At 48.2% G+C, this 25,353-nt stretch overlaps 1 protein-coding gene across 1 annotated transcript in view; it reads right to left on the reverse strand.

The window, feature by feature from the left end:
- The window catches only part of GABBR2 (gamma-aminobutyric acid type B receptor subunit 2), a 335,814-nt gene that overhangs the window by 151,697 nt on the left and 158,764 nt on the right, over positions 1–25,353 (reverse strand). Inside the window, exon 4 of the mRNA XM_081067695.1 lies at positions 7,947–8,048. Within this exon, the coding sequence (XP_080923821.1) occupies positions 7,947–8,048 (102 nt within the window). The remainder of the gene's footprint in view (positions 1–7,946; positions 8,049–25,353) is intronic.

Here is a 25,353-nt window from a genome sequence, read left to right on the forward strand (position 1 = left end):
GTTGCCTAGAACACCTTTGTCTCTGGGAGCTTTAAAGGAAGATCACACGGACACACACAAATGACTCAATTCAAAGAACTAACGTGTAAGCCCCATTTTGCAGGGGATCCTAGCAAAGTCCAAATAAATGACAATTCCTGAGCTCTTTCTAGGTGTTGTGCTAAGTGGTATATCAGTCCCACCCTAGAAGTAGGTGCTATTATTATGCCCATGCTGAAAAGTTTCACTGGTAAACGGATGCCCAAAGAATTCAGAAGCTTTCCCAGATGCAGAAGACACCATTGGTCGCACGGGCTGGTGCACCCATGCCAGCTGTGGTGAGGGTGGTCTGCTAACAACTCACACCCTTTGCTGGGGAGCTGCCCTCAGCTAAGGGGAGCTTCCTGGCCCCCGGAGGCCTTGTTGGGGAGGGTGCAGGGGAGCCCACACCCTGCAGCAGCCAGGGAAAGACTCGCACATGTAGAAAGTGTTAGCTCCTTGCTGAAAGGTGGGACTAGCGCTGTAGGACAGGCTGTGCTCCAGAGACCCCGTGGGGCCAGGCTAACTGGGTCTCCCCCAAGACAGCATTTTGCCCTAGCTTCCCTCTAGCCTCATCTGCTTCTCTCACCTTCTTCTAAGCACACTCTCAGTAAATCACTTCCACAAGAATCTCAGGCTCTATTTCTAGGCAGTTAAACCTAACATACCAGATCACACAGGTAGAAAGTGGTGGTGCTTGCCTTATCTCCAGGTGGGTCTGGCCTGAGAACTTGAATGCTTGCCCACGCCCCCTATGTAGTGCCTCCAGGGCTGAGAAAGCCACCCAGGCCTGAGCTGCAGGAGCTCAGCATGCAGTCTGCAGCAACAACTCATGGAGAAAAGTCCTGCAACTTTGAAATGAGAAGACCTGAGAGGCAAATGTAATTCTGAGATGTCAAAATAGCTGGCGCGCATTCCGAAGAGCAAGAAAACAAAAGGCCACCCTGGCCTGTCTTCCCTGTGGAAGGAGTATGAGGTCCTGCTAGAAGTCAAGGTTGACCTTGACACTGACCTCTGGATTATCTGGCAACTCCTGCCACCTATGCTTCTTCTCTGGGCCCACAGTGAATAGTTTTCTGGTTGCTCAGGGGCCCAGCCCCACAGACTACACTATCTACTCCACTGAGCCGCTAAAAAAAAAATCAAATGAAACCCTGTACAACAGTTGTACAAAGGGATAAGGTGCTATGAGCCCCCAGGTAACTGAGCTATTAGAGCCTGGCTGAGACGAGAGCTGGGAGGTGGCCTGACCTGGGGCAGCGGACACTGGGGAAGGGGTCACTCTGGCTGTGAGACCTGGGGTAAGACAGAGAGGGTAAGCCTAGATGTTTCCCAAAGTCCCTCCTGGCTCTACCAGACTGATTCTGCACCTGGAAGGAACACTTGCTTTCATTGAACTAAAATTAGTCTTTTGTTTTTTTCCCCTCACCAGAATGTCCCTAAAGGCAGAGAAGCAGGAGATACACACCGTTAAGGAAGGAAGTGAAGAGGGAATAGCTCATGGCAGCCCACTGGCAAAGCATGGAATTTCTTTAAAGTGTATTATTTTATTTTAAAAATTCATGTACATTTAACATTCCAATAACATGTCTATGTTTACCTTAAGATAAAAATAATGCTTTTTCTTCCCAAGTCTCTGAGCAAAAGTGGCCTCTGGGAAGATGCACAATATTTATTCTAGCTTTGTGCCCCCTCGGAACGCTTGCATGAACCAGTTTCAGGCAGTTTCAGGCAGACCGGCAGGGCTCCTGGCCTCCGGGATGGGGTTTAATTCCCACTACGACTCTCTCATGGAGCAAAGCTGGGAATAGTCCACCTCAAGGCCCCTCTTTGTGGTCTTCCAGTGACAGGCAGAATGATGGCTCCCCCAAAATGTCCATGTCCTAAGCCCTGCACCCTTCGAATGTGCTATGTGACATGGCAAGGGGGAATTAACATGGTAAGATGGAATTAAAGTTGCTAATCAGTTGATTTATAAAATCGGGAGATTTTGCTGTAATCTGAACCCTGAATGATGGGTTGGGGACTGCTCTGGAGAAGACCAAGAAAGCAAAGGAAGGGAACAGAGGGGGCCATCTGGAGCCTGGTGCTCTCCCCCATGGTGGGGGGGTGTGCTTCAGGGCAGCACCAAGGAAATACCTGGGGGTGATCCCCTACAGGGTGGCTTCCCCCTGGCCTGGCAACAGTTAATGCTACAGCCCCCCATTACAGGCTCAGAATGAGCCTGAAGGCCTGGGGTCTTCATCACACAGAGATGGTTTTGTTTCCTGACTTTCTTCAGAGGAACTTTGATACGTAGCTGCTAAATCAGCCTGATTAATCTCATTATGCAGTTCCTCTATGTTCTTGCTTACTTGCTTTCGCTTGGGTGATCTGTCCAAGATGAGAGAGAGAGATGTGACGGCTCACAATACTTTTGTGTTTCTGTCAATTCCCCTTTGTATTTTTAACAGGCTTTTTCTTTATATATTTTAGTGAGATGTAATTTAGAGCAATGATGGTCCATGAGTGTGTTATTCTCATGGTGAATTGTACTCTTACCTATAGAAAATGACTCTCCCTAACAGCTGAACCTTGAATTCTCTTTGCTCTAATATGAACCCTGGGATTCTTGCTTCATTTTGATTTGCTTCTTCTACTGTACCTTTGCCCAACCTTTGACCTTTGAACTTCCTGTGTCGCTCTGGCTGCTGTAAATAGCTACGGTTCCTCGCAGTACAATCTGAAAGTCTTTGCCTTTTAACAGGAAGTTTGACCTATTTGAACTTATGGTCAGGATGATTATATTTTGGTTTGCAATTACAGTTTTTGTTGTCTGGTTTTCACATTTGCTTTCTGTCTTTCAATACACGGACTAGATTTTCTTTGCTTTTATCTTCCATGTTTCGGAAGCTTCCTTTTGCATTATAGTATATTTGCCATTAAGTTATTCTAAGCCTTTTTTAGCTCATTATTTCTCTCATTATGAAACTCATGAGCAAAATGCTCTCTTTGGAGTCCCTCTGCTATGTAAGACCAGGAGCACCCATTTTGATTTTTACTCCTCTACTCCTTTGGCTCTGTTAATGGAATTTGGATTTTTATAATATCTCAATTACTGTTATTACAGTATCTATTTTTGTATTATATGTATGTTTGCTTTCAAAATGAATTTTTACATCTGTAGACATTTTTATAACAATTATTTAGACTTAGTTCTCTTTCCATGGGTTCCTGTGGTCCCTGCTCAGCTGTTATGACCTCAGCTGTGGAGTCTGTCATCATTCTAGAAAGGTTGACGTAGAACTTCAAGGATTAACTTCTAGAAGGGCACATGACTAGTGCATCACACATAGGAAAAGATCTCCCCGCAGTTCCACTGTCTCCAGGATAAAATGCTGCAGAGGAGTCGAGGTGGCCTAGTTTTTGCGTATTTGTGGGAAATTTGCTTTTTTTCTGTCTTAGATACTTGTAGATTTTCTCCTTTATGTTTGCATTTCAAGACTTTTGCCATAATGGGTCAAAGTATGAGTCTCTTTATACCAATTCTGCTGGAATCTGCAAAGGCCAGCTAGTCTGCCCATACTGTCTGCACATTTCCGTATGAAATTGTTGATTTTGTAGTTACAGCATGCTTAAAGATTGGCAATTTTAAGGACCTCGTGGCGCAACGGTAGCGCGTCTGACTCCAAAGATTGGCAGTTTTGTGTGGTCCACCTAGCACTGCTCTCTTGGGCCCCCTTAAGTTTGTCTCCTATTTAAAACAACAAAATCCTTATTTGAGACTAGTTGTAGATTTACAGAAAAATCGCAAAGATAGTATGAAGAGTTCCCATAAGTCCCTCACTCAGGTTTTTCTATTATTAAAATCTTATGTTAGTATGGTACATTTGTTATAATTAATGAGTCAATATTGATTCATCGTTATTAGCTAAAGCCCATACTTTATTCAGACTTCCTTAGTTGTTTTCTCTAATGTCCTTTATCTATTCTTGAATCTCATCCCGGATGCCACGTTAGATTTAGTTGTCATGTCTCCATAGGCTCCTTTTGGCTTAGGTATCCCTTATTTTTGAAAACCTAGACTGTTTTGGGAGTATTTGTCAGGTATTTTGTAGAATAGCCTTCAACTAGAATTTGCCTGATGTTTTTCTCATGGTTAGATTGGGGGAAGACCTACTAAGGTAAAGTACCCTTCTTATCGCATCATTTCAAGGGTACATCCTATCAACAGGACTTACCACTATCGATGTTGACCTTGATCACCTGGCTGAGGCAGTGTTTATCAGGCTTTCCACTGTAGAACTAATGCCACTGCCCTTCACACTGTACTCTTTGGAAGGAAGTCACTTAACAAGTAAGTAGTTCTGTTCCATCTCTTTGAGTGTGAGATATTTACATACACTGGAATTCTTCGGCACAGGAGATTTGTCTATTCTCTATTATTTATTTATTCAATTATTCATCTCAGTATGGACTCACGGACATCTATTTTATACTTTCGGTTATAATCCAATACTACTTTTATTTTATTGCTCAAATGTCCCAGTGTGGCCATTGGGTGCTCTTTCAGATGGCTTCTGTACTCCTCTGGCCCACCCCATCAGTGCGTGGTGGTGTTGTGTTGAGCACTTCCTTACTTTCTGGCACTACAGGATGTTCCAGGATCACCTTGTCTAGAATCAGCCATTTCTCCAAGGGACCCTGGCTCCTTTTCACAGAAAGTGGTATTAGAAACCAACATCTGGGGCTAGGTGTGCTTGCTGATACTGGGGTGCCTATTTTGTTTTTGATTTTGGTGCTGTTTCATTTGTCCTGATTTTCCCTCGGGATCTTCTCAGCATCCATACCTGTTATCTTTCCTCACAGTAGATTGATCTTTTTGACTATTTCCTCTGAATTCAGGGAAAGCATCTCAAGCTTGTCTTCCATATTATCAATTTTTATTTTCCTTGGCCTTGACTCTGCTCTTTATACCCCCAAAGGAGATTTTAATTCTGCTATTTGCTGTTTAGTTTTCTTGCTTGTCCTTTGTACCTCCTTCTCTATCTTATCCCACAGTAAACCAGAGATTTGGTTTTTCTCTGAGCTTTCCAGAAGTTCGTTTTCCTTGTTCTTGAGTATTTTATCCTTGTATCCTCTGTTGGCTTTGTCTTTCCAGACTTGGTATTTTATTTACACACACTCAAAAAATTCTTGAGCAAATTAGATTTAGTTCCAGGTGATGGGGAATAAAACAGTGATCATGGCAGACAGAAACCGCTGCTTACTAGAGCTTCCACCCTAGTGGGGGGAGACAGATGATAAAACAACTAGGTAAAAATGGATAGCAGGTCAGATGTTATGGGTTGAATTGTTTCCCCCCAAAATATGTTGAAATCTTAACCCCTAATACATCAGAATGTGACATCATTTGAAAACAGGGTCATTGCAGATGTAATTAGCTAAGATGACATCATACTAGAGTAAGGTAGGCTCTTAATCCAATGTGACTAGTGTCCTAATAAGAAGGCTGTGTGAAGAGAAAGGGGGAAAATGCCATTTGGGGCAGATATTGCAAGCCAAGGATTGCCAAAGATTGCTGGTGACACCAGAAGCTAAGACATAGGCATGTAAGAGCTCCAGAGTCTTCCAGAGAGCATGACCTTGCCGACATCTTGACCTTGGACTTCTAGCCTCCAGAATGTGAGAGAATAAATTTCTATTGTTTTAAGTTGTCCAGTTTGTGATACTTCATTATAGCAGCCCCAGGAAATAATACAGATGTCCATCAATGAGATAGAAAAAGAAATTAGCAGAAAGAGGAAGTGGCATTGGGAGGGACAGGGATTGAATTTTAAATGAAGCCTTCAGGGAAGGGAAATGTCTGGGAAAAGGGGACCATTCAGCAAAGAGGGATGAGAAGGAGCCATGTAGGTTCTGGGAGAAGAGTGCTCCACGCTGAAGGAGCCCTTTGCCAACAGACTGAGCGTGCTGTCCTTGGCTCTGTTTTCCAGGCTTATGTGACACTGGAATCATTTCTCAAAACTGCAGCTGTGTGGGACAGGGGAGAAAGCTGGGTCCTGGTATCACCCAGATCTAGGTGGGAATTCCCATCTACTGCTTTCCAGCTGGGTGACTTGGGGTGAGCTCCTTAACTTCTTTGAGCCTCCAATTCCCCATTTGTGAAACGGGGATACAAAAATTCCGTCTGTGCAAGGGCTCTGGGGAGGACTAACTGAGCGAGTGAAGGTCAAGGGCTCTGCACAGGGGCCTGGCCCTTGGTCAATGCACTGGAAAGACAGGTCGCTCGTTTCATAATCGTTAACATTACTTCTGTTTGAGTTGGTCGATGAGCAGAGAACCTAGTTCCATCCCCAGTTTCTTGTAGACTTTCAACTAGTGCTTCTGCTCCCCACACAAAGGCTCTTTAAATTTTAAAGCCTGTAGAACTCTGCAGGGCTTCTGAGGCACAGGAAGCTATTTCAAGTGTCCACCCTGGGGAGACACTACATGTGGCAGGAGAATGTCCGCTCAGCACCAGGCCCCCCACCCCTCCACCCCAGGTGCTCCCTGTAGAGCAGGCATTCCACCCCTTTGGGTCCTCTGGGCCCCACACAGCCTGACTCAACCCTCAGACCACCCAGCTTGCTGGGGAAGAGCTTGGGCAGATGGGGCACCGGCTACCTGGGCTGCCAGCAGGCCCTCCCTCCTTACTGTTTCCTCATCTGCAGGGGCTCTTAGGGTTACAATGTCGTATGCAGGTGTGTTTCTGCTCCCAAGCCGGTGACAAACAACTGGTGCTCTGCTTTCCTTGCTCTCCATCTCCGGGCCTCTGTCTCCCCATCTCTCATCTGAGAGCTTTGGAAGAGCTCTGAAGTGCCACCTGCTCTGACTAGTGTAACCTGGGACTCGCCCAAGACAGAAGGGACCCGTCAGTAGTTGGCATCTGGAGCCTCTATACCAATGACTTTCAACATGGGCATGAGGGAATGGAAGAGAGCGAAAGAAGAAGGTGACAGCTTAACAATGTCTGTATCTTCTTACAAACCCCTAGTAGCTCCCACTGCTCTCAGGATGAGAGACCAGACTTCTTAGCTTGGCATTCAAGGCTCATGGAAACTGGCTCCAAATGGTTTCCAGCCCCAGCATCTCTCCCCGGCCTCATCCCTGATACACGAGCCTCCTAGAATATCGTACGATTCCGAAGAGTGGTGAGCACACCTGTCCTGTCTTCTGATCTTCACCCCTCTTCCCTGCTGGGCTCCTACAGGTCCCCACCCTGCTCATCCTCCATGGCCAGGCTCAAATGCCGTCCCTTCTCTGGGGCTTTGTCTGAACCCTCTCCCAGAGCAGGGTGAGTCACTTCCTCCCTTGTTCCCAGCGTCTACAGTTCTAAACTGTATTTCCCTTCCTCACCAGCTACAAGTGACCTGAGAAGAAGAGCAGGCCTAATGGTGTCTGTGAGCCCAGGAGAGGGTCTGGCACGTCTGCCTAATGAACAGACATATGACAGTGAGGGACCACTTATACCTGGGTGACTTCTAGCTGGCTCTTTCTGTTCCTGAGTGAGTGCCCTGGAGGGGGCCAGGGGCCTGGGCTTTAGTTCCAACCACAGTACTGCCATGCTGTGGTTTGGGGCCCAATAGACCCTCTCTCTGAGCCTCCTCACAACAGAGATGATGCTACCTTGTGCCCTGCTTGCCCGCAGGCTGGGTTGACAGATATGAAATCACCGAGTGAGCTCTCCATGGCCATGCACCTGACACCCAAACCTTTGGCCAGTGCTGGACAACAAGCAAGAGGAAAGCCAAGGGAAGCCAGCTCCAGGGAGCTTCTCCCCATGTCTGAGAAACCAAGGATGAAATGAAACAGCTCAAAATCGAGGCTTTTACATAGTCAAGGGATGTGGGGAACCCCAGGCCTGTCCTCGTCGGCCTGCACTCCAGGCTATGACCAGCTGCACCTACCTTCAGCTTCTTGACACTGGTGCAAGGGTCATTGGAGAAGCTCTCAGTGTCTGAAATCTCGATGTCCTCACCATACAGAACCCCAGTCAGGTCATTCCTCACCTGTCAGCAAAGAGAAAGCAGAGGGTGGGTATGCCGGTGGCCACAGGAAGCGCCAGTTCAGAGAGTGTCCTGGGGAAGCGACTCAAATGGGAAAGGCAATTTTCTCCGCCAACACAGGAAAGGAGTGGTTTTTATCTTCATCATAAACCGGAGCACCCCGTGGGGCCTTGGAGATCCCCCAGACCCATCCCGCACTTGACACACAGGCTTGAGGAAGTTAGGCACGGAAGGGGCTTATTAAAGTTGACCAGGACTTTCCTGGAAGAATCCAGACGAGCATCCAAGACTCTGGACTTCCATGCTGGTGGTTCTCCACAGCACTACCTGACCTCCAAATCAGACTGTTCAAATGTGTTTTGACAGTATTTATATTTTGCAATGTTTATTTGCAATATTACTTCAATTCTTGGGTGAAGAACTAGCCAAGACATTCAGATAGACAACGCAGAGTAGAAGTTAGAGCAAGAGGTTATGGAACAGCCTTTGACGTCAAACGTAACTACATGTCTGCTGACACACAGAATGACTAACATCTATGTGCTTAGCAACTAGAGGGCTGGGAACTCCGGTGTTTATCAGGACCAACCACTAGTGAAAGAGCCTGTATGGGATACATTAGAGTGGTGAGGACTGTGGTAAAATTGGGGATCACATGTCTCATCTAAAAATGGCGGTCGTTGTTTGGCTCCAATCATGCTATGTCAGAATGGTGGTCCAGAGTTACCAGACCTTCTGATTTTGCGGGGAGAAGTTGAAAACCTAGACTTTTTTTTTAAACTTTTAAAATTGATTCTAAGTGTGTTTTTCCAGGACCCATCAGCTCCAAGTCAAGTAGTTGTTCCAGTCTAATTGTGGAGAGCACAGCTCACAGAGGCCGCTGTGGGGATTGAACCGGCAACCTTGTTGTTAAGAGCACCACATTCTAACCAACTGAGCTAACCGGCTGCCCAAGGAAACCTAGGTTTTTAAAATATAAGATCCCCCACATTCTAAAATCTTGATACTATTTTGAATTTTAAAAAGTAAGGGCCAAACCAAATAAATATGAAGTCTGTATCGGGCCCATCGTTATGGATGTACACTCTCGGACATAAGCAATGGAAACTGGAGTGTGTGTTTTAGTAGAAGGAACCAGGGGGAGGTCGTGGGACCCAGGTTCCAGCTACTGCTCTGTCACGGGCTTGTCTGTGACCTTGGCCTCTCTGTGTGACTCTTACCCTCTCAGGGCTTCGGTTTCCTCCTCTTTAAGAGAAGATGATCCTTAAAACACTTTTTGTTCACACCTACTAGGATGGCTATTATCAACAAACGGAAATCAGCAGGTGCTGATGAGGATATGGAGATATTGAAACCTTTGTGCCCTGTTAAACATACAAGTACTACACACTCCAGCAATCCCACTTCTGGGCATATACCCGAAAGGATTGAAAGCACGTCCTCAGAGAGATAGTTGCATAGCCATGCTCACAGCAGCTTTATTCACAGTAGCCAAAAGCTGGAAGCAACCCAAGTGTCCGTCCACGGATGAATGGATAAACAAATTGTGGTTTGTACATACAACTGAATATTATTCATCCTTAAAAAAGAAGGAAATTTCGATATTCTACACCATGCACCTTGAAGACATGCTAAGTGCAATAAGCCAGATGCCCAAGGAAGACCATTGTATGTTTCTACTTATGTAAGATCCCTAGAGGAGTCAAATTCATAGAGACAGAAAGTAGAGCAGTGGCTCCAGGGGGAGTGGCTGTGGGAGGAAGCCCTGAAGAGTTACTGCTCAATGAGGACGGAGTTTCTGTTTGGGATGATGAAAAAGTCCTGGATATGGAGAGTGGTGATGGTTGGACAATATGAATTTACTTAATGCCACTGAACTGCACACTTAAAAATGGTCAATTTTATGTTATGTCTATTTCACCATGATAAAAAGCACTTGTTCCAATGTACATAGCAGAATGTTTTAAATAGTCTGGCGCTGGATGTCATAGGATGGTCACTGGGAAACCACCACCACGGTAGGGGAACAAAGGAGCTTCAATGGGAAGTGCTGTGCTTTATTTCTTTAAAAGAAGTACGGCAAAAGGTGAACATGTATCAATTCTGGGTAGCGAGCCCATGGGTGTTTGTTATTCTGTGCTTTTCTGAATGCTTGAAATACTTCGTGATAAATGTTTTGTACAAAGAATGAAACTACCACAGTCAGGGTGAAGCTTGTCCATCCTTAGTTTTTACTTCTATTTTGATGGAAGATTGGAAACAAGTCGTATGAGAAAAAGTTGACTTGGCCATTAAAGTTTATTTCTGCTGCCTCCAATTCTTTCCAGATTCAGGTGGAGTCCCCTTATCTGTTTTCTGTGTCATGAGGGTGTTGTGCAACCACAATTATCATTAAACACAGAAAATGTGCAAACTTGCCCCTGGTGGAAGGCAATACAGCTCAATGCACACACTGCTGGGTCTGTACAGTCAGGCCCTGGCTCTCTACTTGCGTGCGACCCAAATTTAGGAAAACTGCTTGAGCTCTCGAGTCTCAGTCTTTTCATCTCTAAAATGGGGGCAATACAGTATGTAACTCGCAAGGTTGTTTCAGGATCCAGCAAAAATTGTGAAGACGTGGAATGGCTTTGTAAACTCTAAAGTTCTTTACAATGCCGAAAAGGTGGAAGGATCATTTCCAGGCATGAGGCAAGGCACCAAGGCGGGCACTGGTTTGGGGTATCTATCTTCATATAAGTGTGTGCTTGAAAGCTGTATATAATTACGGCAAATAAAATATCTTATAGGTGGTCAGAACACAAAACAAACAAAATCAAAACACACTAGAGGTCATCTCATTCTGCCCCTAATTTCACCAATGAGGAAACTGAGTTGTGTCTCCCAGGCCAGGGCTCTCTGCACGCTTGCAGGATGGCTTTTCTGGATCCTGCCAGATACGGACGCTTCCTGAAGCCTGATGAGCCAGAACAGGTCAGAGAAGATGGTCGGTGCAATCAGCTTCTCACTGCCCATAAATTCAGCAGCAAGAAGTCTGTACTCAGCTCGAATATTTATTCTAATGGACTTTTTAAGGGACAGCAAATGGAGGAAAGTAGTAGTAAATGGTATTTTAAAATAACCAAAGCATGGAAAAGAAATAACGTAATTGATCTTCCTCACATGGAAAAAAAAAACCCTACACCTTCACATATGGATAGAAGGATCACTCAGTGCACTGATCAAAGATTTACTAAGTAAACTGGAAAAAAAAAACACACACAAAAAAAAAACTCATCTTTTTTTTTTCCTTTCTGGAACTGTAGGTATGTCTTGTTCAATGGAGCCAATGTCTGTTGGCAGTTTGCTGTAAACTGCATTGCTGCAAAGTGAATCCTATGTTTTTATTCACCTTCACTATAAAAGCAAACATATGTTCTGAGAAAGGAGCAACCCTTAATTCCCAAGAAAGTAAAATACACACACATACACACATACTTAAGTGTGTGGGGTCCCACAGGGAGCCCAATCTCCATATTGGGCCTGGGGAGAGAGCCATCAAGAGTCAATTTGCTGAAAGGTCCTGGCCATCCTGGGAGGAAGGAGGAGAGCTAGGCACTGATGAGCAGAGAGGGGACAGAGAAGAAGACTGCTCGTCACCTGGAAGAGAAGGCCAGGACTGCCAGGAGAGCAAGGAAGACCACGAGCAGGGCCCCCAGTGCGGCTAGAAGGGGTATCAGGAGGGGCTGAGTCCTTCAAGGCCAGGGCGTTGGGGTCAGCTCACAGGGCTGAGGTCACCGAAAGAAAAACTCTCCTTGCTTTCAGAACAGGGAACCCGGGTCCTGGCCACTGGAGCAAATCCACAAAGAGTATAAGTCATTTGGCACCACAGAGAGGAAATAGGTGGGTCAGAGCCGCAGGAATAAATAACCTGGCATGGGCGTGGAGGTAAGAGCTGTTGACTTTCCCCCCCCAATAACTGGTATGGACTGTGGATATGAAGTCGTACCAGAAAGCATGTTCCTAAAGCAGTGGTTCTCAAAGTGTGGCCCCTGGACCAGTAACACTAGCATCACAGGGAACTTGTTAGAAATGCAATTTCTTGGGCCCCACTCAAGACCTACAGAATCAGATATCCTGGAGTGGCGCCCAGTAGTCTGTGTTTTAACCCACCCTCCAGTTTGTACGCTCAAATTTGAGATCCATTGTCCTAACGGAAGCAGGATCAAGTTTAAGCAAACCATTGGTTATGGCATGAAAAAAATCTTTTTAATGGCTTGGATATTTTTTCCCCTTGTGAAAGAGACCAGACTGTGTTAACTGTGTAAGACAATTACTCAAAGAGTGAGTTGGACTGGGAACCACATTTAAAAAGGTATCACATCTAGAATGAAGGAGGGGACGGCCACCGTCTGGTCTGTCTGCCTCAGACCAGACCTGGAATCCTGGGTTCAGTTCTGGTTGCATTGATCAGGGCTAGTGCCAGAGTGGGTCAGGCTCAGAGCAGAGGTGTGGCTGGAACAGGAATCAAGGGCCCTTCAGGGAGGTCGCGGACACGGAGGTTGAGGAGTGTAAAGGTCAAAGGGGTGACACCAATGACGCCTCAGGCCCCCGGTGCAGCTTTGGGAATCGAAGGTCCAAATCCAAGAATTTTAACAATTGAACTCAGTCTTCAAATTCTAGGGAAGCCCAACATTTTGAAAGAAGTGAAGAGCCAGGCAGAATCAGTGGCTTTGGAAGAAAGCCCAGAGCCATGGGGACAGACCTGCTCAGGGTGAGCAGGGAGGAAACACTGTCAGGTCGGATCAACCATCTGAATGGCAGGTCCTGTGGGTCTGCACACAACTCCCCTCCCTCCCAGCTGGTGCTCCAGGGGGAAGGAGTGACAGGGACTTGTCACTCCAATGAAAGCATCACAATGGCCTTGCACCTCCAACTGGCTGAGCGCGCAGCTTCCATCCACACACCAGGCCTCAGGCACACACAGCTGGTCTTTATCCCTCCTGTGAGATGTAGGGGGAGAGCGGGCAGGTGGGAGGGGGAAAAGGACACGAGAGGAGAAGGTGGGAAGCTAACAGAATTGGGAAAGGAACAGACTATTTGGAAGAATTTTCTGGCTTAGTATAACTCAGTCCATTTGACCCATTTTAAGTGTAATGTGGGTCCACCCTGTTCCATCAGGGAGGCTTGTAACCACCTTGAGCAGGCCACCGTGCCACTCCACTTGCAAGGTCCCCTCCCTGCTCTGAAGCCTGACTCTCTTCACTAAACACATATCAGCTGCCCAGATGAGGCTGGACATGCCTTCTCTCTGGAAATCACCCAATGATTGGGCTTAGAAAAAAACTGCATTACATGCCCCACTCTGAATAATTGCTCTGTGGATCATTCTCTACACCCACGCCATCCCTGCTTCAGGGTCTCAGGACCATATCTGCATGTCCTGCCAGGCTCCTGGTAAGGCCAACAAACTCCCTGCCCATACAGATCCCTCACGTTAGTCCTGGACAGCCCCTGTCCTCCAGCAAGGCAATGTAAGGAGCCTGAGCTCAGGGGTCCTGGGTTCACCATGTGTCTGCCTGGCAAAGAAACTTCTCAGATCTCAGGCCCAGCCTGACATCCTGCTTCACGCCCGTGGCTGGAATTCCATGTCATGCCCAGTCACTGCCTGGACACTGAGCTTGAGTCCCTTTCTGGACAGCTACCTAGTGCCTGGTCATTCCAGAATGGGGCCCTGTTTGTTCTTGCCAGTCATTCATTCATTCATTCGTTGACATTGACATTTCTTTTGTTCCAGGCACCACGTGAGGTGGTACTGGGACTCAGATGATCAGCAAAACTATTCACTGTCCTGGGTCTCTCTCAAGTGGGGTTGAGAAACGTTCGTCAGATGACCACATTGGTACCTAGCAGGACAAGTGTGCTCAAGTTCAGGTGCATGCTTCTGGGAGACGCTGTCATGGAGAAGTCCAATGCAGGCCAGGGTGAGAGCAGGGAGAAAGATTTCAGGCTGAGGAGCATTGCTGGGAAGTGAGCCAGTGGGGAAACTTGAAGAAGAGCCGTGCTAGGCGACAGCAGTGGATGGGTCAGGGAGGGGGCAGGTGGTTGGCATGAGATGAGAAAGAAGAAGAGGCAGGGGCAGACCACGAGGGCCTCCTAATTCACAAGAGAGATTCTGGCCTTGAGCCTAAGCACAGGGGGAAGCTGTTAGAAGGTTCCAGGGAGGGGGTGGCACGATTAGCACTGTGTTTTACAACAACAACTCAGGCTGCTGTGGGATCACTGAGAGGCCAGGAGCATGAGGGAAACAGGAAGGCCAGTGAAGGGGCAACCAAATCATCCAGGTGAGAGATTCTGGAGGCTGGATAAGGACATGGTGCTGAGGGTAGCAAGAAGTGACTCACTTGAGGATACATCTGGGACAACTAATAACCTGTATGAGTCATCTATGGCTGTGTAACAAATTATCCCCAAACTTAGTGGCTTACAACAAGAAACATTTGTTGTCTTCCACAGTTTCCATGGTCAGGGATGTGTGAGCGACTTAGCTGCACATTCTGATTCGGGGTCATTCATGGGGCTGTAGTCAAGGCGTAGGCTGGGACTGCAGTCCCCGAAAGCTGCGTATCAGAATCACCAGGGGATTTTTACAAACTAATGATGCCCTGGCTACATCCTAAGCCAATTAGAATCTCTGGGATAGCACCCAAGCATTAGCATTTTTAGAGCTCTCTAGGTGATTCAAACATACAGCTAAAGTTGGGAACCACAAATTTTAGGGGTAAAAGCAACAGCACTGCCAGGCTCACACTGGGTTGCCAACTTGCCAGAAAGCCCCTGACCCCCACCACAACTCACCTACTCCCACCCTCTCATGATCCTCCTTCCCTGCCCTCTGCTGCCCCATCCAATAGTTATATCTCATCTTTAATTCCTAGATCCTTCTGCACCTGGGCCCCAGCACCTGGAATAGAGCCTGACCATGTCAGAGGGAGAATGGAGAGAAGGAAAGGAGGGAAAAGGACACAAGAGAGAGAAAATAAGAAAGGGAGAAGAGAGAGGCAGTCTTATCACAATCACAAGTTACTAGGTTCTAACCACGCATCCCAGGTGGGAAGGCTCTGACGGAGCAAGTGAAATGCACAGTGGAGGCTGTGGGTAGTAATGGGGACCCCAGGCCACCCGACTTCTGTGACCAGTTCCCCAGACACCTTCCCTAACGAGGCCACCGCACCAGTTGAGGAATCATCCAGAAAGGCAGAGATCCAGGAAAAGACCCGGAGAACCAGGTCTGCATCACACGCACGATACAACTCTTTGAAAATTCTAATTAGGTTACAAAATGAACTTGAGAGCAAAGAGAATTCCCAGCTCTCCTATGGAAGCTGAGGTAACCTACTTTGTCATTCAAATGTTCTGGCTATATATAGCCCCGGACTGTGCTGAAATGTCACTCCTCTTACCTGACTAAAGCATATAATTATAGATTTACTTCTATTCATTCATGAAATGTGTCTTCACTTGATTAAACAGTTCATTCAAGTAAAATCCATTAAAATATGGAACATGTTAAAATGTGGCTCATTAGCGGCAGAGGACACCACTGTTGTTAAATGCTAATTAGAATAAACAGGTATTTGAAACACTCAAATCTTCGAATAATTCAGGTCACTTTTACTGGGGCTGGAGCTCCCCAGGAACTGCCATTAATTTAAGGTAATTAAAAAATGAGCCTGCAGAAGAGTAGCAATGGCAGGAAGTGATGGCCGACTTCAAACATGAAGGACTGTGTAGAAGACAGGACGCCTGGTTCTGGGGACTTCTGTGGCAGAGGGGGGAACAACAGGTAGATGGCTCAGGAAAGCAGACTTTGGCCCAAAGCCAAAAAGAACTTTCCAAGGATGGAGAGGCTGCTTTGGTGGATAGTGAGCTCCCTGTCATCAGAGGTGTGTAAGTAGAATCTGGTCCGGATGCTTGAGAGGGGATTCTTTCACCGCCAATGTTTGCGATTCCAGGAGAACAAGTGTTTTGAAATTCTACCTGGCCTCATTCTTTGCTGTTTTGAATTTTAAAGTTGTTGAAGCGGCCCTCTGTAAGTTCTGAAGTTTTTCAAAGATTTGGGGCATGCTTTTAAATTCCTGTAGAAACAGCTGTGTAATTACTCTTCCACCTTTCCAAACCTGATGAGCTTTCATTGAAGAAACTGTTCCTTTTGATTAATGGAGCCATCGAGTTTTCAGATTTCTACAAATAACTTAGCTCCTAATAACCTATAATCGAAGTTAATTTAAGTGAAATGCTTTTAAAAGAGCAAGTATAAACGAACACGTGTGAGAACTGTTATACATCCTTGATACTTGCACATGGGCAGTACCTGTGGGTATATGTATGCAGCTGTGTCCATCTGAAAACTGCATGTGTGTGTAACACCTGCAGGTTCACACTGCAGAGGCAGCAGGTTGAATGGTGACCCCCCCAAAACGTATGTTGAAGTCCTAACTATCAGAATCTGTAAATATGACCTTATTTGGAAAAAGTATTTTTGCAGATGTTCTTAATTTAAGGATCTTGAGATGAGATCATTCTGGGACCCTAAATACAATAATAAGTGTCCTTGTAAGAAGAAGAGGGACACAGAGACGTGAGGGAGAAAACCATGGGAAGACAGAGGCAGAGATCGGAGTAACGCAGCTACAAGCCGAGGAACCCCTGGAACCACCAGAGCTGGAAGAGGCATGGAGAGATTCTCTCCTAGAGCCTTTAGAGGGAGCACGGCCCTCCCTGCTAACACCTTGACTTCAAACCTCTGGCCCCCAGAACTGTAAAAGAATGAATTTCTGTTGCTTTAAGCCACCCAGTTTGTGGTAATTTGTTATGGAAGCCCCAGGAAACAAATACACTTGGGTCCTTTGTGATCTGGCTGCTCGCTGGTCCAAACCAGAATCCCACAGAGAAGCTTGGGCTTCCTGTCCTGTTTCCATATCCCACATCACAGGTGAGCCTTCCTCAACGGAACCCTATCTTCCCTCTACTTGGCAGACACTTGTCCAGCAACTTATCTGTGGATTTTCTCACTTCCCAAGTTTTACCAAGAGCAGGAAAACAAGGGAAAGGCCACAGCGGCAGTGTCATGACATGGGGGGGACGCAGATGGGGCCCCACCAGTCTCATGGGTCTCAGTGGAGGGTTCAGGAGTCCTGGTCGCTGACTCTGAGCTGGCTCTCAGAGGGAAATATTCTGAGCCCAGAAGAATTCATGCCGAGTCTTGCAGGAACGAGGCAGATGCAGAGTGGCTGGGTCGCTACCTCAGCCTGAAGCACAGCCTGCCGATGCAGGGCTTGGCCCTCGGGACAGTGTTGTGGCTCTCTGTGGGCTCCCCTGGGGCCTGAGGGCGGGTGCGGTTCCCTGAGGGCAGTCCCCTGCCCTCTCACCCTGGCACAGGGCTGTGGGGACCTCTGACCTGAACTCTGTTCAGCCACTCACATCAAGCCCTTACGATAGTCCCACCTGCTTGTGGGTGTCTAGCCAGCCCACATGGCGGCTTGGAAGAGGGACCCAAACGGGCAGAGCCGGACAGCAACAGACAGGACCTGGCATGCAGGCCCCTCCCAGCATCTCCACCCTCCTGTGCAGCCCTCCCCACCATCTCCCCATTACGGCAGTCCTTCACAGGGGGAGGGAAGAGCCTGCAGGCCACAGTCCCCTCTTCCCTGGCCCCGCACTTGCTCTTCAGTGGCCATTTCCCAGAACCACACTGCAGGGCAGGAACGTGCCCTGGACCTACCTGCCTGGGGAGGGATGGATGAGTCATAGAAGCCAAGACTCGCTGGCTCACTACTCTCTCTTCCCATCAGCCAGCCTTTCATAGTTTTAGAAGGTCCATAGAATCGTAAGTGTGACAGGCGGAATTATAGTCCCCCACCAAAAAGATGTCCACTCCCTCATCCCTGGAATGCATTACCTTACATGGCAAAGGGGACTTTGCAGCTGGGATTAAGTGACGGCTGTTGAGATGGAGAGACCGTCTTGGATTATCTGGGAGGCCCAATGTAACCACAGGCGCCTTTATAGGGGAAAGAGGGAGATAGGAGGGTCAGAGTGCAAGGAGAAGCAGGGACAGAGGGAGATTTGTTTGAAGATAAGGATGCAGCCAAGCGCCAAGCACCGCAGGCAGCCTCTAGATGCTGGAAAAGGCAAGGTCACAGCATCTCCCCTCGAGACTCCAAAAGGAACCAGGCCTGTAGACACCGTAATTGTGGCTGGATGAGACTGATTTTGAACTTCTGAGCTCTAGTACTGAAAAATAATAAATTTGTGCTATTTAAAGCCACTAAGTTTGCGATGATTTGTTACAGCAGAACAGGAAACTTATACGATTAGCTTTGACCTTGAGATCCCACGCATCCCCAAACACCGCCTTTACAAGAAGCCTTCCCTTATTCCCAAGCTAGTGGTGACCCTGCCTCTAACGCCACAGTCCTGTGCTCAAGGCCACTCGCCCTGGCCAAGCAGAGACTGTCCTGAGGGTCCACACACCCTGCATCTGGGACCCCCGGAGGCCAGCACCTGAGGCTGCCTGAGGTGGGGGGACAAGGCCCCAGCCCCTCCGTGGATAATGCACTAGCATCTCCCCTTTGGATCCTCCCGTCAGCAGTCTTTCCTTTGTCTCCCATTTTCCAAGGAGCTCACCGCTCTGCTGGCAGTCAGTGAAGCCAGGTTACAGCGAGCTGTGAGCTGTGGGGGAATTAAATTAGCCATCAGCACCTCATTCCTTTCCTGTGACAAAGTGCCTGTTGCTCTAATTGTAGCAGACTCGTGAGACCAAACCAATATTTACAGAAATACTTGGATATTAATAAAACAGGGATATTATCCAGTTAAGATGATGAATACAAATCTCTATAGGAAATCAACAAGATGCAAAGTGCGCCTGTGACACCAAAATAGAGGAGGGTTATTAGAGAGATCACACCTGAGAGCACTAAAGGAAGCAGAATACAAAATTGCTCCCTGGCTTTCTGAGCTCCATCCCTGCTCCTTGCCAACCAAGGAATGGCTGAGGGGATGGCAGGGGGACACACAGATAGGTAGTCCAGGCAAGACGCCCAGCCTGCACATCCCAGGAGCTGTCACTGAGGCTAGGGACACCAGCGTGGCACCTGGGCCTCAGAGGATTGGCCAGGACCAGTGGGGTAAGCCACCAGGAAGTAGATTTCAACTCCCTCAGAGGCAGAACTTTCCAACAAGAGAGTGGTCCAAAGATGGAAGGCCCTACCCCAGTGGGAATGAACTCCCCATCACTGCAGCTGTGCAGGCAGAGGTGGGGTTGCTATAGAAGGGATTCAAGCATTAGATGGAGGGGCAGAGGAGACTTCTGGAATCCTGAGGAAGGTCCCGGATTCTCGAAGCTGTACCCCAGTTCTGAGGGCACAGATGTCGGGGGCCGGCCAGGTGGTACATGGTCTCACCCCTGCAGAACCGGGACAGCTTTGGGCAGCTCGATAAGATGGAGAGGCAGTTGGATCTGACTGTCCATCTCTCACTTCACGTGGAACTAAAGGAATTCTCCGAGGCCCTGGGGCAGCACTGCCCTTTCCACTGCTGTTTCCTTTCCAGTTCGACATTCCCAAGTGGGTTCTCTGTCCTCCACTCTGGCATTCTGCCCAATGTCCTACGCCCTAGGATTTGAGGGCCTACACTGACCTCCTTCTTCCTCCAGGATTGCAGATTTGGGGGTGGCCGTGAGGGCAGGGGGAGTGAAGGCACAGGTGCAAACTGTTCCTCAGAGCCCACCTCTCTTCCTTCCCCGCCTCCCACCCCTCACTCCAAGCCCCCAGGGAGCAAGCCAGCTGTAGGATCACTCTGGAGTAACCTGCATTCTCTCAACAATCTTATGAAGCCCATGCCAATATGTCCTCATTTTATAGGTGAGGGACCTGGAGGGTTAACTGACTTGCCCAAGGAATTACAATTAGTAAGCCAGAGGGCTGACATGCAAACTCGCGTTTCTCTGCTTCCTGAACTCTGGAGGGCTGAGTAGAGGAAGAAGAAAGGAAGGGGTTAAGGGGAAGTGTTGATTCCCACGGTGGGTCCCAGCAGTGACAGGACCCACGAAGGGCTCATTTATTTGAGTGACTCCCTCAGACTGGGAGGCCTGGAGGTTGGGACTGCACTGGGGCCTTTCCACGTGACCATATGGGATACAAATCAAGCCATCAGGACATTCGGGAGAGAGAAGAGGGCAGAGCTGGGCACCTCCAGGGGGCAGGCAGCAAGATCGGAAGGTGACAATGAAGAGGAGGCAGGCAGATGCCTGAGATGCACTTCAGCTCCTGGCTTCAAGGTCACTGCAAATGCAGCCCTCTGTGCAGCGGGCATGTTGGCACTGCCATTCTCAGGCCCACTCCCCATGTGTCTGAGAGAGGGGCTGAGCTCAGAACATCATACCTGGGCTGCACACGTTAGACAGCGGGGAAACTGAGGTCCCAAGAAGGGTAGGGACTGGCCCCAAAACACACAGCTGTCTAGGATTCAAACCTAGTTTCCTGCCTCCTAAGACTGCTGCTGCCCAAAGTCATGTCTTTCACAGCAGCCACAGAACAGGTACCCGTGAAGAGCCAGCAGCGGCAGCCCTTCCAGGACCTTTCCCAAATCCCTACAAGATGGGAGCTGCTCGAGGGTAGTGCCAAGCCTGGTTCCTTGGTGTTCCAGCGCCAGCACAGAGCCTGGCACAAAGCAGCCACACAGCAAACATTACACAGAATTAGGGCTCTCCCTGACATCAATCGCCCTTGGGCTCAGGGTTTTTAAGAGCTGTGGCTCCCAGGTCTGCTTGCACATCGCATCTCCCTGGCAGCTTTGTGGAATTCAGATTCCTGGGCCCCAACTGAGAGATTCTGACTCTGGTATGAGAGGATAGGGAGGGAGACCAGGAATCCGTGTTTGTATAAAGCACCCTGGGGTCCCGGTTACACAACCAGATTTGGGGACCACTGGCCGAGTGACATCCCAGTCTGATTGGCCCCTTACCCTAAACTCCCTTGTTCTCCAAGGCCCTGTAATGGATACTATGGTATACTGCTAGAAACTTCTATTCTCCCAGCTGCTGGGGTGTTGGCTACTGATGGCTCACAGCTGGGTGTCTCTCTGAGGTTTGCCGTTGACTAAAGAGAGCAGCCTCATCCAAAGTCACACCCCTTCTCCATGGCAGCCCAAACCCAGCCTTCTTGCCTCAGTTTGAGACACCTCAGAAGGGCCATCCCAGCTCCCACCTCCCCATGGGCTCAGCTGAGGCCTCTGCTGTAACTTCATTTTATGTCAACTTCTCCCTCCACCTCACTCCGTCCTGTGGGCATTCTCCCTCCCCACCCAAACCTTCTGCACGTCTATGAGTCCCTTTTCTGAAAACCTGACCTAAGCTTTCTATGCTCAACTCAAACCAGTACTTTGCCCCTCAGTCTTTAGATGACAACGCTTCTTGTGCTGAGAGCTCATGTGCAGCTGGGAGAAACATAGCTGCTTGCTTTGGGGTTATTTTGTGGGAGGACCCTCATAATAGCTCAGACCAGTTACATCCTTTTGACTCAAAGACTTCAAATTTGAAGTAATTTCTAAAACTTCACTGAAAGTCTGCAAAAAGGAAGCAAGTGATACAACTATACATATTCTCAATCTAGTAACCTAACAGTATAATTTGTTGCGTTGGTGTTCTCTCATACCCTCCAGCCTGCCCTCTGATGCTGTTTCTGGAACCTGACTTTCATTTATGGATGGCATCACTTGAACTCCATTGTCCTCTGATTTCCAGGTAGGCTCGGCCAATGGGAGGCCCTGGCGGGAGACGGAGGGCCAATGGGAGGCCCCAGCAGGAATCAGAGGGTGGGAGGAGGAAAAGCTCAGCGTATTTCTCCACATCTGCTCCCTGGCTTGGATACAGCCACTATCAAGTGGACCCTCTTCCCTGCAGTAACGCTGTTGCCTCCCCTTGACCTTCAGGACTCATGGGTGGTCCTGACTCTCACCATTGATAGTCCCTGGTGCTGCACTGGCACTGGTGGGTTCCCCTGGCCCTTTCCAAAGTACTTCCTCTAAAATAAACTTTCTTCACTTCAACTCTGCATGTGCCATCTGTTTCTTGCCAGGATCTTAACTGATACAATAGGTATATGTCTTTTAGGTAGAAGTCATCAATGTATAAACAATTTTATACCTTGATGTTTTTTCACCTCATTTTGTCATATACATTCATAATTCATTTTCACCACTAATCACACACATGAATCCCTTTAAGTTCCTGACCTCTGCTCTGTGCTCAAGTCCTGCTCACTGTTTGAGCCCTATTGCAAATAGCCCCACGTCCATGAAGTCCTGGATTTTCCAATGAGCTGTGCTCACCCCCCTGTTCCTCCCTCCTAGGCCCACACTTCCTTGGCTCCATTCTGGCCCTGAGAAATTCCTCAGGGCCTCCACACCCCCACAACAGCAGACAGCATGAAGTTTCCTCGGCCCTAATGCAGGTGGCTAGGGGAGAATATCACGGCCTCACAGACTGATGGAGAGGAGCTCAGCTGTCAATAGTTGCTCCAAGGTCAGGAAAGACAGTCTGCCCTTGCTCTGGCCCGAAGCCCATGGAGCCAGCCCCAGCCTGTAGAGATGCTGAGTGTGTGTCCTAGGAGGGAGCTGGCAGGTCAGGTGAGCCGGCCACGTCCTGGGGTGGACACTGCAGCAAAGTGCTGAGCAGACCAACAGCCTGCGAGTGGGGCTTTGAGGCTGTGCTAAGCTAGGCAGATTTTATAATGTATCTTCCTAGCAGTACCCAGAGACTCCGGGGAACAGGTGTTCACGGTGCAGAGTGCAACGGAATTTTCCAAAGGGGACCAGAATCGGGAGGTACCAGGGTTATGGTTATTGTCCATACGCCCCTGCCTGAGCTCCAAGAGGCCCTGGGGTCCTATCCAAGTCCCTGTCATTTTCTAGCATAATGGAATTGAATCTGGCTCAGTCACCACCGGTTGAATGAATGAATGAGACCTCGGACATCCCGTTGATTTGCCTGAGGTGAGCGTCACATACACATGCTGCCCAGCATTCTAAGGAGGCCTGAGAAGCAGCTGTGCTTTATCTGTTTCAGAGGGTGTCAGAAAAGATGAAGGGCTCTTGGGCAAAAATGCTGGAATATTCCACAAAGGAAACCACAGAGCAAAAGTGGAGAAGACTGCACATCCATGACAGTGAGAAAGGTAACAATGACAACTGTCATTTACTGAGCACCCTTCACATACTGAGCCTCTACACATGTCATCTCGCTCCTCTTGACCATTGGTATAAACTTAAAAGATATGATTATGATCACCTTATGCGTCAGTAAAATGGAATTCAGAGATGTTGAATCAGTTGCCCAAGGTCAACTGATTGACCTAGGGAGCTAGGGAGCAGGGAGCCAGGATTTAACTTCAGGTCTATTGCTTTCCACAGCCCATGCTGTAAACCAGGGGTCAGCAAAATTTTTTCTGTAAAGGGCCATATAATAAGTATCTTAGGCTTTGCAGGCCATATAGTCTTTGTCACAACTATTCAACCCTGCCTTCACATTGCAAAAGCAGCCATAGACAACGTGCAAATAAATGGCTGTGGCTGTGTTCCAATAGAACTTTATTTACAAAAACGGAGGGGCTGGATTTGGCTCATGGGCCCACAGTGGTAAACCCCTGCTCTAAATCTACAACAAAGAGCCTGTGTTTCTATTTTCCCCTCTAGGAAGGCAGGGGCAGAGAGGCGAGAGGACAAACTGGAGTCAGGTGGCTCTAGATTGAAATGATGGCTCTGCGCTCCACTGGCTGGGCCACCCCAGGAGAGCAAGGAAACTCTGAGTGCTTTTCTCACCTATCAAGGGGGGCATAACGACAACATACCTTAAGGTTGTTTAAAAGATTAAAATAAGCTAATACATGCTAAGAGCCTAGCATGGCTGAAGTTCACTATATGGCAGGGTTTATTATCAGAGGCAACACTGTCAAGAAAGGAGGTGGAGCAAACATGACGAGAGATTGGGACCAAGAAAGGAGGGAAGTGGTGGCGGTGCCATTGGGACTAAACTCCAGTAGTGGGTCTTCTGACAAAGGCTGGTTTATTTGGAGTTTCTGCAGAAGAACGGTATTCCACACCCATGAAATCCCCAAAGGGAATTCACAGGCACCATGGTGGGAGGAATCTTCTCACCAACCCGGAAGGAGCAGATGTGTGGTGCTCGGTGACTCCCCACGGAGGCCGGGAAGGCAGCTGTTCACAGACTTGATATGGCAAATTGTGTGATGTGCTGTCTTCCTGGGGCAGGCAGCCAAGGAGTGATGGGGGGGCCTCTGCAACCCCCTCCCCTACCACTTGCTGCCCACGGCTGCTGACTCATGCAGGAGGGACTGGGTGTGCCAGAAGGTATCCGAAATGGCTCTCCAGTGAAAAGCAAGGCTTCGGAAGGAGAGTGGGCACTTGAAGGCATGGGGCCATTTTCTTCTGTTTCCACTTCCCAAAGGTCATAGCCTTGGCAGAGAAAGGAGGATATGGAGAAAGTCTATTAATATTACTGAAGGCCAGGATGTGGCTTACGATGGCAGATGACGAGCCCCTGACAAGGGATGGCACTCACTGCTCCAAGACTGGCAATGCCACATTTGGTGAGAACTACCCTCTGATTGAGAGGATACTAAACTGAAATTTGAGAGGGAGAAGAAAAGTGCCCAGGAAAAGGTATAAAACCAGATATGATGAGGGTCCCCAGGACATGTGAAGAATTTAAAAGGGGGTCACAGAAAAGGAAATGCTCAGGAACTGTCATATATCTGGACACCAAAATATAAAGTATGGGTAAAATGTTAACTATGAAATTTTTGGAGAAGATGATAAAGCTGAGCACAGATGTCCAACTCCCACCTAAGCTGCCTCATTCTGAAAGTGACAGAAAGGACCAAAGCACTATAAAAATAGGGGGAATCTGCCTCAGCATGGGAACATAGGAAAAAGTGCCACCAATATGCCACCAACTTTGAGGAATTTCTGTTAGGTACAGTGCCAGTAAAACCAGATTGAAGCCTGACTCACAGTTCTCCTTCCCAAGAAAGCAGCGTGGTGCTGTGAGGAGGGCCGACGAGCTCAGGACCAACCTCACAACCTCTGATGGAGAGTGAGTGCTGGAGAAGAGGCTGGGCCACAGGAGGGGTGCAGAGCCCATCGGGGGAGTCCACATCTGGTATGCAGCCCCAAAGCCTTCTGGAGCAGCTAGGCCCTTAGAGCCAAGACAAACAAAGCTTATCTAAGCCCCGTTTCCCAGGATAGGCCA

This window comes from Rhinolophus hipposideros (assembly GCF_964194185.1).
Source record: "Rhinolophus hipposideros genome assembly, chromosome: 11".
Lineage (NCBI taxonomy): Eukaryota > Metazoa > Chordata > Mammalia > Chiroptera > Rhinolophidae > Rhinolophus > Rhinolophus hipposideros.